At 50.5% G+C, this 14,925-nt stretch overlaps 2 protein-coding genes across 3 annotated transcripts in view; one reads left to right on the forward strand and one right to left on the reverse strand.

The window, feature by feature from the left end:
- The window catches only part of TRIM41 (tripartite motif containing 41), a 23,564-nt gene continuing 8,639 nt past the window's right edge, over nucleotides 1-14,925 (forward strand). Inside the window, exons 1-6 of one of the 2 annotated variants that reach the window (XR_005884537.1) lie at nucleotides 1-1,519; nucleotides 7,166-7,261; nucleotides 9,326-9,556; nucleotides 10,032-10,054; nucleotides 10,220-10,347; nucleotides 10,731-11,685. Coding sequence is in view for 1 of the 2 variants with exons in the window: in XM_040986157.1 (XP_040842091.1) it covers nucleotides 695-1,519; nucleotides 7,166-7,261; nucleotides 9,326-9,556; nucleotides 10,032-10,054; nucleotides 10,220-10,347; nucleotides 10,731-11,332 (1,905 nt within the window). In the remaining variant the exon portion in view is untranslated. Of the gene's footprint in view, nucleotides 1,520-7,165; nucleotides 7,262-9,325; nucleotides 9,557-10,031; nucleotides 10,055-10,219; nucleotides 10,348-10,730; nucleotides 12,230-14,925 lie in introns of those variants that run through there. The other variant, XM_040986157.1, reaches the window with a different exon arrangement.
- Nucleotides 13,171-14,925, reverse strand: part of RACK1 (receptor for activated C kinase 1) — a 3,839-nt gene continuing 2,084 nt past the window's right edge. The window contains exons 5-8 of the mRNA XM_040986162.1: nucleotides 14,745-14,855; nucleotides 14,025-14,165; nucleotides 13,581-13,691; nucleotides 13,171-13,277 (exon numbers count right to left, since the gene is read on the reverse strand). Coding sequence (XP_040842096.1) covers nucleotides 13,212-13,277; nucleotides 13,581-13,691; nucleotides 14,025-14,165; nucleotides 14,745-14,855 — 429 coding nt within the window. The 3' untranslated portion in view covers nucleotides 13,171-13,211. The remainder of the gene's footprint in view (nucleotides 13,278-13,580; nucleotides 13,692-14,024; nucleotides 14,166-14,744; nucleotides 14,856-14,925) is intronic.

The following is a 14,925-nucleotide window of genomic DNA, read 5'->3' on the forward strand; positions in this document are numbered from 1 at the left end:
GTCTGGTCGGTAGGATGGCGCCTGGCCGAGGCGGTCATAGCACCGAGAGCAGACGGCCGCCCCACGCTGCAACCGCACCCCGCAGTTTCTCGCTAGTGGCGGGGGATGGGGGCGGATGGGTTCGTTCGATCGGCTTTCCCTGCTCTTCCGTACCACAGAGACGTGGGCCTCCACCGTCCTAGCCCTGCCGCCACGTTTCCGTGTGTCGGCTAGAGCGTCCCCTCGCCGTTTCCTGTCGCGCGGAGGGGAAAGAGAGGAGCGTCGCACCGCCGCGGAGGGGAAGGCGCGAGCCGCGGCGCTGGTGCGCAGGTCCCGGAAGTGCTGCGCGGAGGCGGAAGTGCGGGGGCGGGGCCGGGCAGGAGGCGGGGCGGGCGCTTTAGGAGCAGGCCAGGGGAGCGTTGAGGCGAATTTGCACTCAGGGCTACCTGAGGGACGTGGCGGTGGCGCTCGGCCGTGTCAGCCCACCCGTGCCCCCGCCGAGACACCGGTTGTCGTCCAGGAGGGGGGGCGGGGAAGTGTGTGGGGTTCCTGGGGCGGATAAGCGGGCCTTGCGCGTGTGCTGACGAGGTGTGGAGAGGCAGGGCTGGAGGTGGGGCCGGGCCGCCCGGGCGTCCAGCAGGGAAGACACCCCCACGGCCGCCCCGCGTCCCCCCCACCCCACCCCACCGCACAGCTCCACGGGCTGGACACTAAGATGGCTGCCGTTGCCATGACACCCAACCCCGTGCAGACCCTTCAGGAGGAGGCGGTGTGCGCCATCTGCCTCGATTACTTCACCGACCCCGTGTCCATCGGCTGCGGGCACAACTTCTGCCGAGTGTGTGTAACCCAGTTGTGGGGCGGGGAGGAGGAGGAGGACGACAGGGATGAGTTAGGGCGCGGGGAGGAGGAGGAGGAGGAGGACGGAGAAGAGGAGGAAGTGGAGGCGGTGGGAGCCGGCGCCGGGTGGGACACCCCCATGGGGGAGGAAGACTACGAGGGTGACATGGAGGAGGAGGTGGAGGAAGAGGAGGAGGAGGAGGATGTGTTCTGGACCAGTGGCGTGGATGGGCCCAACTGGGACAACATGGATTACGTGTGGGAAGAGGAGGAGGAGGAGGAGGACCTAGACTACTACTTAGGGGACATGGGGGAGGACCTCAGGGGCGAGGAGGAGGAGGAGGAGGTGCTGGAGGAGGAGGAGGAGGAAGAGCTAGACAGCGTGGCCCCGCCGCCGCCGCCGCCGCCTGCAGCCCCGCGGAGGTGCTTCACGTGCCCCCAGTGCCGGAAGAGCTTCCCCCGGCGCAGCTTCCGCCCCAACCTGCAGCTGGCCAACATGGTGCAGGTGATCCGGCAGATGCACCCGACCCCGGTGCGAGGGAGCCGTGTGAGCGAGCAGGGCATCTGTCCCAAACACCAAGAGGCCCTGAAGCTCTTCTGCGAGGTAGACGAAGAGGCCATCTGTGTGGTGTGCCGGGAGTCGCGGAGCCACAAGCAGCACAGCGTGCTGCCGCTGGAGGAGGTGGTGCAGGAGTACAAGGTGAGAGGGCGGGCTGCCCGGCTCGCCGCCTCCCCAGGCCTTGGCGGCTGGAAAGGTGCCTTGCAGTGGGAAGGGTCCCCGACGGGGACCGAGCGCACGCGTTTGACAGCAGGGAGTAAGGGAAAGGCCGTGAGGCCAGAGCGCTGGGCCTCGTCGCCGGGAGAGGACCTGGAAGAGCCGCGTCCGGTTTCCTCTGCAGTCCTGTACCTCTGTCAGAAAAGTAAAACAGTGCGGGCCCAGCGCCGTGGCCTAGTGGCTAAAGTCCTCGCCTTGACATCGTGATCCCATTAGGTCCCTGTTTGTATGCCCGGCAGCTCCACTTCCCTTCCAGCTCCCTCCTTGAGGCCTGGGAAAGCAGTTGAGGACGGCCCAAAACCTTGGGACCCTGCACCCGCGTGGGAGACCTGAAGAGGCTCCTGGCTCCTGGCTTCGGATCAGTGCAGCTCCAGCCGTTACAGTCACTCGGGGAGTGAATCATCAGACGGAGGATCTTCCTCTCTGTCTCTCCTCCTCTCCATATATCTGAGTTTGAAATGCAAATAAATAAATTAAAAAAAAAAGAATGTAAAATTGGGAGTCTGACAACAAAGTATGTTTTAAGTTTTTTAATTCATTAAAGATTTATTTTTGTTGGAAAGTGAGATGTACAGAGAGGAGGAGAGAGAGAGGAAGATCTTCTGTCTGGTGATCCACTCACCAAGTGAACACAACTCATGGAGCCAAGCTGAGCAAAAGCCAGGAGCCCAGAGTCTCTTCTGGGTCTCCCACACGGGTGCAGGGTCCCAAGGCTTTGGGCCATCTTCGATTGCTTTCCCAGGCCACAGGCAGGGAGCTGGATGCGAAGTGGGTTGCCGGGGTTAGAACCGGTGCCCATGTGGGATCCCAGCGCATTCACATCAAGGATTTTAGCTGCCAGGCTACTGCACCAGACCCTAAGTTGTATTTTTAATAATATTTACATAATTCATTAGGGTGGAAAGGATCAAGGATTAAGGGGGATTGGATGAGACCATTGTTTCAACTTTTGTTTTTCTTCTTCCTGTATCGGGTAAGGGGAAAGATAAGGGGAAAAGTCGTATGCAGCCTCCCAACTGCCTCTGTGCCTGGGGATGGTGAACAGCCACCCGACATATTCCAGGGTCCCCAATGTGGAGCACGTTCTGAGGGTTCAAGTCATTTTGGTAGTCTGCTCGTGACAACAAAGGTGGTTCTCTCTCTCTCTTTTTTTTAATATTTATTTGTTTTTCTTGGAAAGGCAGATATACAGAGAGGAGAGACAGAGAGGAAGATCATCCGTCTGATGATCCACTCCCCAAGTGGCCACAACAGCCGGAGCCGACCAATCTGAAACCAGGAGCCCAGAGCCTCCCCTGGGTCTCTCTCACAGGAGCAGGGTCTTCCAAGGTGTTGGACTGTCCTCGACTGCTTTCCCAGGCCACAAGCAGGGAGCTGGAAGGGAAGTGGAGTTGCTGGCATTAGAACCGGCGCCCATATGGGATCCCGGTGCGGTGCGTGTAAGGCGAGGACTTTAGCCACTAGGCTACTGCTCCGGGCACAGCAAAGGTACTTAAACAGACGCATGTTGTAGTCAGGCCCTTCTGCCTCTTGAGGTAGTCTCTCCCACCTCAGGAAATGGCTTGGTTCTCTGAAGACTTTGGTTGGATCTGTGTCATTCTAATATTTTGATCAGGAAAGACGGGCTTTTCAGACAGTATCGTATGTACTCATTGTTAATGCTTGATCTGGTCTCTGGGTATCTTTGAACTAACTATGATTTCTCTAGCATTCGTAGTTAATGTTTGCTAGGTACGTCTTCTGTCTGCCACGCACTGTACTAGGTACCTTTTCAGGAACTGTTCTTAAGTATAAAAGACCCTGGATCCAGCGCAGTAGGTGGCCAAGCAGCTAAAATCCTCGCCTTGAGGGTGCCAGGAGCCCATAGGGGCACCGGTTCTAATCCCGGCAGCCCTGCTTCCCATCCAGCTCCCTGCTTGTGGCCTGGGAAAGCAGTGGAGCCCAGGGACTTGGAACCCTACACCTACCTGTGTGGGAGACCCAGAAGAGGCCCCTGACTCCTGACTTTTTCCCCGTTCCACTCCAGCTGCTGTGGCCGCTTGGGGAGTGAATCAGTGGACGGAAGATCTTCCTCTCTACCTCTCCTCTCCTCTGTAATCTGACTTTCCAATTAAAAAAGCAAAAAACAACAACAACATGAAAACACCCCAAAAGATCCCGTTAGCTGGTAGGTTTTCCTTTGCCATTTTATAGATAAGTGAGCAGTCTGCCAGGTTTAATACAGAGCCATGGAACTTAAGTAAGCAATTCATTTGCTGTGCCTGGCCCTGGCATGTTTTCTGAACAACATCATTATCATTTGAAAGTCTGTTGGTAATTTTTATTTATTTTTTTTTTGTAAGTCTTATTCTGGTTTGGTTAATGTCTTCTGATTTTTACTTATTTGGACATTGATGAAGGAAATCTTGAGATAGGCAAATAAGTAGGAATATTTAGCGGAAGTCCTGGATAAGTTTGAAGCAGGGAGACCATAAGGAGAAGACAGTAGCCTCTGGATAGTCTGTAAAGGATTTTTTTGCTAATATGACTTTGTGTTTTCAAACCTGACTCTGTAGTACTTCCTTAAAGCACAGTTAGCCCGATTTTAGACTGAGTGGTGCAGTTTAGACAGACCCCACATGATGCCTTCGCAAGTCGAATCTAGTTGATAGAATTCCTAGGAACGGTTTCTCAAGTCTGTGGACCCCAGGGTCTTAGTAAAGAAGAAAGGATCTTCAGGAAGCCCAGAGGAGCGTTGCCATCACTGTGCTGGTGCTGGCACTGCCTGCCTGCTGGGCCCTGCATTGTTCTAACCGTGTGCTCCTTTTGTCTTTGGATTTTCATTTACCTGTTTTATGCAGTAGGCAGAGAGAGCTTCCATCTAGTGTTTCGTTTCCCAAATGCCTGCGACAGGTGTGACCAAGTCAAAGGCAAGAGTCCAGTTCTCCCACCTGGGCGCAGGGACTCGAGCGCTAGAGCCATTCGGGGAACACATTATCAGGAAGCTCAGCGCCAGCCCCGGCACTGTGAGAAGGGATACAGGTGTCACACGCAGTGTGTTTTGGTGTTTTGTTTTTAATTATTTTCAAGGCAAAGTTGCAGAAAGAAGAGGCAGAGAGAAATATCATCCATTTACTGGCTCGTTCCCCAAATGACTACAAGGCCTAGGCCTGGTAGAGGATGCTGGCATCCTAGGTGGCAGCCTAGCCCACAGGACCACAATGCTGGCCCCTGCCTCTTGGATAGCCTGCTGAGTTCTAATTAAGTGTGTCACGCAATGTGCATTGGCATTGTAAACTGGGGCACTAGGATGTGCTATCCATGGGGATCCACCTGTGTTCCCGAAGGATGGCTGTAAGTTTTGAAACTGGATGTAAATTTGAATTAATCGTGTCTGTTGAATACTTGATGCCTGAAAATCTTTCACTAGGCTGTTCAGTAGGTGAAGAGTTAAAAGCAATCACAATCCCTTTCATCAGGTTAGCAGGCTCTGCTGAAGTGTTGGGGAGGCCAGAGCTATGCATCTAATCCAACAGTAACTGATCAACAGATATAAATATGTAAGCTTCATTACGTAGAAATAACTTTATTTCCTTTATGACTTACAGGCTGTTTTATAGACAGTAGTTTACTTTTGCCAGATGTCAACAGTTAATAGTGGTATGTATATATATATATATATAGTTTTTTTATTTAAAAATATTCTTATTGGAAGGAGAGGAGAGACAGTGAGAAAGATCTTCCATTAGCTTGTTTACTCCTCACATGGCTGCACTGGCTGGAGCTGTGCCAATCTGAAAGTAGGAGTCAGGAGCCTCCTCTGGGTCTCCCCTGCGGGTGCAGGGTCCCAAGGCCTTGGACCATCCTCCACTGTTTCCCAAGCCACAAGAGGGAGCTGCATGGGAAGTGGAAAGCTGGAACACGAACTGGCGCCCATATGGGATCCCAGTGTGTGCAAAACAAGAATTTAACCACTGAACCATTGCACCAGGCCCTGCTAGATACCTTTGAAAATGTCTGTTAAATAGTGCTCTATTTGGATTTGTGCTTTTTTTTTTTTCTGTCAGCAGTTTCTGAATTAATGGAATGTTTACTGATTAGAGAGAGTAGAAGGTAATATGAAAAGACAAACTTTTATATGGTTTATAATATGCTCATAATGTGAATTTTAGTGCAGTAATTTTTTTTCTGCAATCACTGTATTGTGCAGCAACTGCATTTTATATTGTGGATCTGTAGCTTTGGTTTTTTTTTTTTTTTTAAGATTTATTTACTTTTATTGGAAAGGCAGATATACAAAGACAGAGGAAGATCTTCCGTCTGATGATGTTTCTCTCCCCAAGCAGCTGCAACGACCAAAGCTGTGCCAATCCGAAGCCAGGAGCCAGGAGGTTCTTCCAGGTCTCCCACACGGATATAGGGTCCCAAGGCTTTGGGCCTTCCTCAGCTGCTTTCCCAGGCCACGAGCAGGGAGCTGGATGGGAAGTGGAGCTACTGGGATTAGAGCCAGTACCCATATGGGATCCCGGCGCATGCAAGGAGAGAACTTTATCCGCTGAGCTACTGTGCTAGGCCCGAAGCTAGGTTTTAAACGGAGATACATAGGCAGGGAAAATATCCTGGAAATATGTTCAAGAAAAGACAGACTGGTATTTTGTGTTGTGCCTCATAGGACACCAGTGTCCTATAAAATTGCCAGTTTTGGAGTCCAGGCTACTCTGCTTCAGCTTGGGCTTTCTGTGACTCCATCCTAGGAGGCAGCGGGTAGTGGTACCTGGTCCGGGCGCTTTGCCACCACGTGGGAGACTCCCGTGGAAATCCCAGCCTCCCTGCTTTCCGTCTGACCCAGCCCTCATTGTAATCTGCATTTGAGACGTAACCAGTGGATGCTTCAGTCTGCTGCTCTTCTAAGTAATAACTTAATTTTTTTTAAAGATAGTTTTATGTGGGGCAAGAATGGAAATTAGTATTGTGGAAGATTTGGGGCCTGGTGCAAAGGCTCAAATGGCTAATCCACTTTCAAGCACAGGGGTCCGGTTCTAATCCCGGCAGCCCCGCTTCCCTTCCAGCTCCCTGCTTGTGGCCTGGGAAAGCAAAGGAGAGTGGCCCAAAGCCTTGGGACCCTGCACCCATGTGGGGGACCCGGAGAAGGTTCCTGGCTCCTGGCTTTTGCTCAGCTCACCTCTGGCCTTTGTGTCCATCTGGGGAGTGAAGCAGCAGATGGAAGATATTTTTGTATCTCCCTCTCTCTGTATATCTGACTTTCCAATAAAAATAAATAAATCTTCAGTATGTGGAACATCATGAAATTATAGCACATACCCCAGCTGTGAGCGTAGGAAGGGAAGTATAGTCCTAAGGATTCCTGTTTTAGAGAATTCACTCAAGACTTCTTTTCGTGAGTACAAGAGGAATTAGAGGCCTCTGCTGTCACCTCAGAGATGTGAGAGGAATGAGGGAGTTCTGTGCTCATTTGCCACTGGATGTGAGGAGTGTCAGAATTTGAGAGGCACCCATGGAAGAAGGGTTGGTAAGGTGAGCTCTGAAGGTGCTTCTCGCAGCTCCCTCTAACTTGCTCTTGTGTTCCTGCAGGCCAAATTGCAAGGACACCTGGAGCCGCTGAGGAAGCACCTGGAGGTGGTGCAGAAGATGAAGGCGAAGGAAGAGAGACGGATGACGGAGCTAAAGGTGGGTGAATATCCTTGACACACTGAGTGGTTTCACGGCCAGGCGAGGAAGATGGGCTGTTCACTGTAAGGCTGTGACCGGATCCTCTGAAACGGAGGGATGCAGACATCTTTCCAGAGCCCGTTGCCACTTAGGAGACACGTCCGTTCCTGTGTTCCATACAGTGAAATCAGGCCTGGTTTGGAGAGATGTGTGTCTTACCTAGGGCTACAGGGGAAGGCTTTCTCCTCAACATTTAATTGAACCTGATTTCCACATTGCCATGCCTTCCGTGTTGGAAAACACCCAGGGCAGAAAGGAGCAGTCAGACCCCACACAGCAAAATAAGAAGGAGACATGGTCCTGAGAAAGTTGCTGCTGGGGTAGCAAGGAGCCGGTGTGTTTAAGAGAGAAGAATTAGCCAATGTTAGCATTGCGGAGGCCCAACGTCTCCTGATTCAGTTTCTGTTAGCCCTTTTCGTTATTCGTTCTTCTCTAAGGAATCATTTTTTTGTCCAGAAAATGTCTAGCTGATGTTGATTATCTGAAAAATATGCCTACTCTTGCCAATGGCCTGTTGTGGTCAAATAGGGGGCACTGGTTTGGGTTCTTTTCTGCTAGAGAATGTTAAGTGTGGTTAGCCCTCTGTATCTGTGGGTTCTCCAGCCTTAGATTTAAGCCAGCTGCAGAGCTAAAATTAATTCAGGGGAAAATGTATCTGCATTGAATGTGTAGAGGCTGTTTTCGCTGGCATTATTCCCTCACAGTACGGTATAACTATTTACATTGAGTTTGCGTTGTATTGAGTATTAATAATCTACAGATGATTTAAAGTGCACAGATATTTGTAAGTTATGTGTAACTACTAATGTAAGTGGGTTTTGGTACCCAAGGTGGGTCTTAGTGATTCAAGATGGAGCCCAATGGAGGCTTGATTCAGTTGTAATTCCTGAATTCCCCTATTAATTTTAGAATATTCTTGCCCAGTGCCTACCATGTGGTCGGAACTCTGCTGGTGTCTAACCCAAAGACAAACCCAGACCCTGCCTATCGGAGTGTAGAGTGTAGTGGGAACAAATATTCCATTACAAATATTATATATGCCCTCATGAAATTGTAGTATTTGTGGAAGTAGTCCTGAAGGGTGACAGGCATTTTTAAAATACGTAAGCTTAGACCTGAAGAGTGAGTCAAATTAGGTAGAAACTGTAGACAAAAATATTCCAGGCAGAGGTTGTTTGGGACCAGGAGAATGCAGGTGGGACATGACAAGGGAAGGAAGACAAGGGCGTCTTTACTGCCACATCTTTATTCTTTTCTTTTTTGGGGGGGCTTCCCTCCTCCCACACTCCCACCCCCGACAGTATGCTGCAATAGTACAGTCCTTCGTAAGGAGTCCTAGTGCCGTCAGTATACTGCCACATCTTTATTATTATGAGAGACAGGTCTTCCCTCTGCTTGCTCACTCCCCATGTACCTGCAGTAGCCGGCTGAGGTGGGGAGACCAGAACTCAAGTCTGATTCTCCCTTGTAAATGCCATGCACCCAAGTATTTAAGCCACCCTCCCAGGGTACACGTTAGTAGGAAGCAAGATCTAAAGTGGAGTACTGGGCCCAGCGTGATGACCTAGTCCTCATGTTGAACACGCCCGGATCCCACGTGGATGCCGTACTATTCCCGGCAGCCCACTTCCCATCCAGCTCCCTGCTTGTGGCCTGGGAAAGCAGTCAGGACGGCCCAAAGCCTTGGAACTCTGCACCTGCATGAGAGACCTGGAAGAAGCTCTGGGCTCCTAGCTTCAGATTGGTTCAGCTACAGCCATTGCAGTCACTTGGGGAGAGAATCATCAGATGGAAGAACTTCCTTTCTGTCTCTCCTCTTCTCTGTATATCTGACTTCCCAATAAAAATAAATAAATCTTAAAAAATAAATAAATAAAGTGGACTACCCAGGACCCAAACCAGGTGCTCTGGTATACGGTTACTCCAGATGCTGACTTATTTGCTGTGCTAAATGCCGAATCCATAATTGGACATTTATCTGTGTTGAAGTAATAGCCACTATTCCCTTTGCACTATTTCCAGAGCCAGATGAAGTTAGAGCTGGCGGCTGTGGCCTCAGAGTTTGGGCGGCTAACACGGTTTCTGGCTGAGGAACAAGCAGGCCTAGAGCGGCGCCTCCGAGAGATGCATGAAGCCCAGCTGGGGCGCACCGTTGCCGCAGCCAGCCGCCTCTCGGAACAGGCCACTCAGCTGAGCCGCCTGCTGGCCGAGGCCCAGGAGCGGAGTCAGCAGGGTGGCCTCCGGCTGCTTCAGGTGAGCACGTCTCTTCCTCCTGGTTAGCCCTGCACCCTGTTGGCCCCATCAGAGAGAGCTTACCAACACTGTGCAGAGCTGCCTCTCTTTACTGGCAGTATCCGATCACAGTTCAATCTGAAGACCAAAACAGTCTTCTGAGGCTAGAGGCACTGCTAATGTTTGAGTGGTAACTGTGATTGTTATTCCCATTAAAAAGGAAAAAAAGCTGTTAGGAATTGAATGAGAGCTCAGGAATGAATTCTCAACAGTGACATCTTGAAAAAGGTGACCAGGATGAACTGAAAGTTCTGTTCGTTAATGGGCTCATGGCAGGATGGGGTATATTAGCAGGTGGTAGCTGAGTGAAAGCATGTGTATCAAGGGCTTTAGGGGTGTTGTGTCCTTTGTCTAGGTGGGTATTGGGAGACAGGAGCAGTTCCTATGCAGCTGACACTCTTCTTTGTCTCTCTCTCCTTTTGTTTTTCATTCCCAGGACATCAAGGAGACTTTCAGTAGGTGTGTTCCCACGCAGTACCCTTTGTGACCCAGTGGCATCTTTTTGCTACTTTTGAGTGCCTCTCTCTCCTTCCCGATGACCCGGCTTTCTGCCATCCCTTAACTTCTGCCCTTCCCGCTGGGAATATCATGGTCCCACCCCTGTGCCCGGTCCCCTCTCCCCAGGTGTGAAGAGGTGCAGCTGCAGCCACCAGAGATCTGGTCTCCTGATCTGTGTCAGCCCCACAGCCATGACTTCCTGACAGATGCCATTGTGAGGAAAATGAGCCGAATGTTCTGTCAGGCTGCCAGAGGTATGCCTTGCATTTCCGAGACTGGGACTGGGTTATGAGGAATACTGAGTGCCAGGTGAGGTATGGGGGACTGACATGGAAAAGGATCCAAGCAGGCCCTGAGATTTTAAGAATAGCTTTTGTTCTATCCCAGATGTTGTGGGCTAGGCTGGGCCAGGCCTGAGAGAACATCTGTCAGCTGTCCTGGGAACAGGAGGTAGGGAAAGGGGGTTGGGGGAGCCCAAAGGAACTGAAGCTTGGCCCCTGGCATGGCTTCGGGAACTGAAAAGAACAGAATTGAAGGTAGGGACAGGAGAGCAGCAGTAAAGGTTGAACTTAGGGAGTTGGCTGCTGTTGGGAACACGTGTTCTATCCTGGATTTATTTGTCCTCTCTCCTCTCAAGTGGACCTGACGCTGGACCCCGACACAGCTCATCCAGCCCTGATGCTGTCCCCTGACCGCCGTGGTGTCCGGCTGGCAGAAAGGAGGCAGGAGGTTGTCGACCATCCTAAACGTTTCTCGACTGACTGCTGTGTATTGGGGGCACAGGGCTTTCGCTCTGGCCGTCACTACTGGGAGGTAGAGGTGGGTGGGCGGAGGGGTTGGGCAGTGGGTGCTGCCCGTGAATCAACCCACCATAGGGAAAAGCTGGGCTCTGGGGGCTCCTCTGTGGGCACTGGGGATGCCAGCTCCTCACGTCATCATCATCGTCGCCGCCGTCTGCACCTGGCCCAGCAGCCCCTGCTCCAGCGGGAAGTGTGGTGTGTGGGCACCAACGGTAAACGTTACCAGGCACAAAGCTCAACAGAGCAGACACTGCTGAGCCCAAGTGAGAAACCACGGCGCTTTGGTGTCTACCTGGACTATGAGGCTGGGCGATTGGGATTCTACAATGCTGAGACTCTAGCTCACGTGCACACTTTCTCGGCTGCCTTCCTAGGCGAGCGCGTCTTCCCTTTTTTCCGGGTGCTCTCCAAGGGCACTCGAATCAAACTCTGCCCTTGATCAGCGTGCCACCCGCAGGGGCCCCTCTGGTCAGCACTGGGGGCGCGGGTGGTAATAAGAGGGTGGCCCGTAGGTTTGGAGACTCAAAGGCTCCTCCCACTATGTCACTGCATTGCTTCTGGTCCCCTGCTTGTCCTTCTAGGAGCCTTACAGAAACCTGGCCTCCAGTTCTGCCTCCTCACCTACTGTTCGTCCAACTGGTCTGCATGGGTTCCTCATAAAGAGATCAGCTTGTTTGGTCTTCCCCATTTAGCCCAGTCCAGCTCTGGGAGCCAGTTTTCAGGAGGAGATGAGAAATTTATTCCTAACTTCCTTCTTTTTCAACCTTGAACAATCCTGAGGCTGCAGTGTTTGTCTTGCAGCATCCCGAATGAACTCAATTTTCTGGTGCAAATTTAAGCTATGTTGGGGAGGCAGGCTGGGCAAAAGGGTAGAGCTGGGTATAGAAGTGCCCACTCTATTGGGGAAGTAGGATTCTTTCCTTCCCCAAATTTCTACCTCCATAGACCAACCAGAACTTAGCTTCTGTGACAGATCTGGAATGGTCAGTAAGATTCAAGCTACCATTCTATAACCCAGTTAAGTTATTTTCTCCCCCATGTTTTCCCAATATGCAAGTCGTTTTCTTACCCTTCTCCTATAAGCCTTCTAGTCCATGTTTGCAACTTGCTAGCTTCTACTCCCTCCATTCGACAAGCCCTGACATGCAGGCAGGGATGGAGCAGTGGGTTTGGGTCCCTGGGAGAAGAGCCTTGGTATAATCTATTTTTATAGTAACACCTTGCCTTCTGTCACTTACCAACTTTTGTCCTCTGCTTCGAAGCCTGAGGTCAATTCATGTTCTTGGGGGTGAAAGGGAAAGTTGTTTGTGTTGCAGAAATAAAATGTTTGCTTCTTTTTGTGGAATGTATTTCTTCCCAAGTGAGCAGAAACTTAGATCTATACTGCATTCTGAATATTGTGCATCGCCACTAGCTGGATGTAATTGAAAAAGCCTAAAGGTCAAGTTAAGTTCAAATTACTTTTTGCTTCTACCAGAATCACTTGAAATAATGACAAAGGATAGTTCTTTCATCCATCTGATTCCCCTTGCAGATAATACCCAGCAGGGCCAAAGCCAGGAGCTTCAGTCTTTGCCTTACAGTCCAAGCACTTTGGGCCATTTTCTCTAACTTTCCCAGGCTCATGGCAGGACCCCGAGGCCTGGGAAAACAAACAAAAATTGCCCAAACCTCCCCTGTGGGACATCTGGAGGAAGTTGCTGGCTCCTGATGGGCGCAGCTCCAGCTGTTGTCCACTGGGGAGTGAATCATCAGATGGAAGATCTTCCTCGCTGTATATGACTTGGCAATAAAATAAAAGCAATGGCAACCAGGCATAAGCCTGAAGTGCCAGCTTTGTGCATGAGTGCGGTTCAAAGAAATTGGTCAGCACTCCCCAAATGGACACCAAGAGTTGTAGAGGCAGCTTCCGCTACAATTTTTTGTTGGAATAGCAGAGGAAGATATTCCATCAGCTTGCTCATTTCCCCAAATGACCACAATGGCTGGAGCTGGGCTGAAGCCAGGAGTCTCTTGGGTTTTCTCCACATGGGTGCAGGATCCCAAACTGCTTTCCCAAGCCACAAGCAAGGAGCTAGATGGGAAGTGGAGCAGCTGGGACATGAACCAGTGGGAATCCAGCACTTTCATTCTTTACTGCTTCCCGGGTAGAAGCCAGATCCCTGGATGCTCCCAGGTAAGAGACTTGAGGAGTCTGCGGTTCATAAATGAATGCAACTGCAAAATGATCAGTCCCTTTTTACGTATGCTTCTCAGAAAAACACTTTGTACACGTAATTCAGAAAGCCAGTTTATTTCTCAAGTTATGCCAAAAATGTTTAGCGGGTGCCGATCGTCACCTGCCACACTCGCACCAGGTTGTCTGTGTAGCCAGCAAATAGAGTCTGCAAGGAAGAAAGGACAGTAAGTCAGGGTTAGCTGTGAACTTTAACCCCACAGCAGCAAAGGTAGAATTTCTTAACAGTATGTGGTAGCAGCTGTTACTAAGGACTAAATCATTCAAACAGCCCAAATTAACACACTAAATAAAATTTTTTAGTAAATCCACATCCCAATGATCAACCCAACAAAAGAGCATGCATGATGTAACCCTGGTCCCCCACATTCTCAATGTTCTGTTGGCACATACACCAGTTTGACCTGGTGGACAGTACCACCAGAATAACGTGCACGTCAGATGTACTCACCTGGCCATCGGCAGACCAGGCCAAAGAGGTACACTGTGGTGGCTCTGCTTTGCTGCTGGTACTAATAACTTCTTGCTTGAGTTCATCTACAATGATCTTGCCCTCCAAGTCCTGAGAAAAGGTCAAACCAGGGTAAGAGCACTTTTATACCAGTAATGCTTTTCCCTTTTCTTACAGATCAGAGACCTTCTGAAAAGACCCCTTTACCACCTCAGATTTTGCCTGAGGGGACAAGGCATTGCCTAGCAGTCGCCTTCTCTGGGCAGGAGGTTGCATGGCCTTTTACAGATACTCCACCATTAAAACCCCAATCTCGCGCATCTAACCCTTCAGTCTCCTCTACGAACAGCTTGACAGTTTAGACACAGCATCCCCAGCACTGAGTCCAGATGGCATTTAAGTCACACTAGCAGGACTCGCATCTTGTTTATAGACCACACTTACCCAGATCTTGATGCTGGGGCCCGTGGCAGCACACAGCCAGTAGCGGTTGGGGCTGAAGCACAGAGCGTTGATGATGTCTCCTCCGTCCAGGGTGTAAAGGTGCTTGCCCTCATTGAGATCCCACAGCATGGCTTGACCGTCCTAAACAGAAGGCCGGTCATCACAATGACACCCACCTCGGGATCTCCTGAGTCACCTTGTTTAGATTTCCATCATTACAAGGCCGAATGAGAAGAGGAAAGGCAGATCTCCCATCTTCTGGCTCTCTCTCCAAATGTCTGCAACAACTGTAGTTAGATAAGCTCCCACATGGTGGCAGGACTACTTACACCTGCTGCTTTCCAGGGCATGCTGTAGCAGCCAGGACTCGAATCAGGCATGGCAATGAGATGTGGCCACTCCAAAGCAGCGGCTTCCAAGCGCTATGCCGCAACCCTCACTAGCCCAGCATAATCAAACCTGATCTCTCCTCCAGTACCCCGGCCTCCTTCAAACTTAAATGACTCTAACAATATTGGTAAGTCTTTCATGGAAGACATCGTGCAGCAGCCCCGCACACTTTCTGAAGATTTACAATCCAAGATCTATCCTTTTTTTCAAGAAATTTGGCATTTTGTGACCCATCCGTGTACTTTTCAGTAGGCGATGTTGAGAATAAATTGCCTAATTGTCAAAGATGTGATCCTTTCAATTGAGTTAAAGTTCGTGGGCCCCAAATACCTTGCCTCCAGAAGCACACAGGGACCCATCTGGGGAAACAGTCACAGTATTCAGATAGCCGGTATGGCCGATATGGTTGGTCTTCAGCTTGCAGTTGGCCAGATTCCACACCTGCGTGAACAGGGCAGTTTACAGTAAAGATTAGTCCCGATCAGCCAGCAGCAGCAACAGTGAAGCTAAG

Source organism: Ochotona curzoniae, unplaced genomic scaffold (assembly GCF_017591425.1).
Source record: "Ochotona curzoniae isolate NIBS_2020 unplaced genomic scaffold, NIBS_Ocur_1.0 contig_4501, whole genome shotgun sequence".
NCBI classification, from domain to species: Eukaryota; Metazoa; Chordata; class Mammalia; order Lagomorpha; family Ochotonidae; genus Ochotona; species Ochotona curzoniae.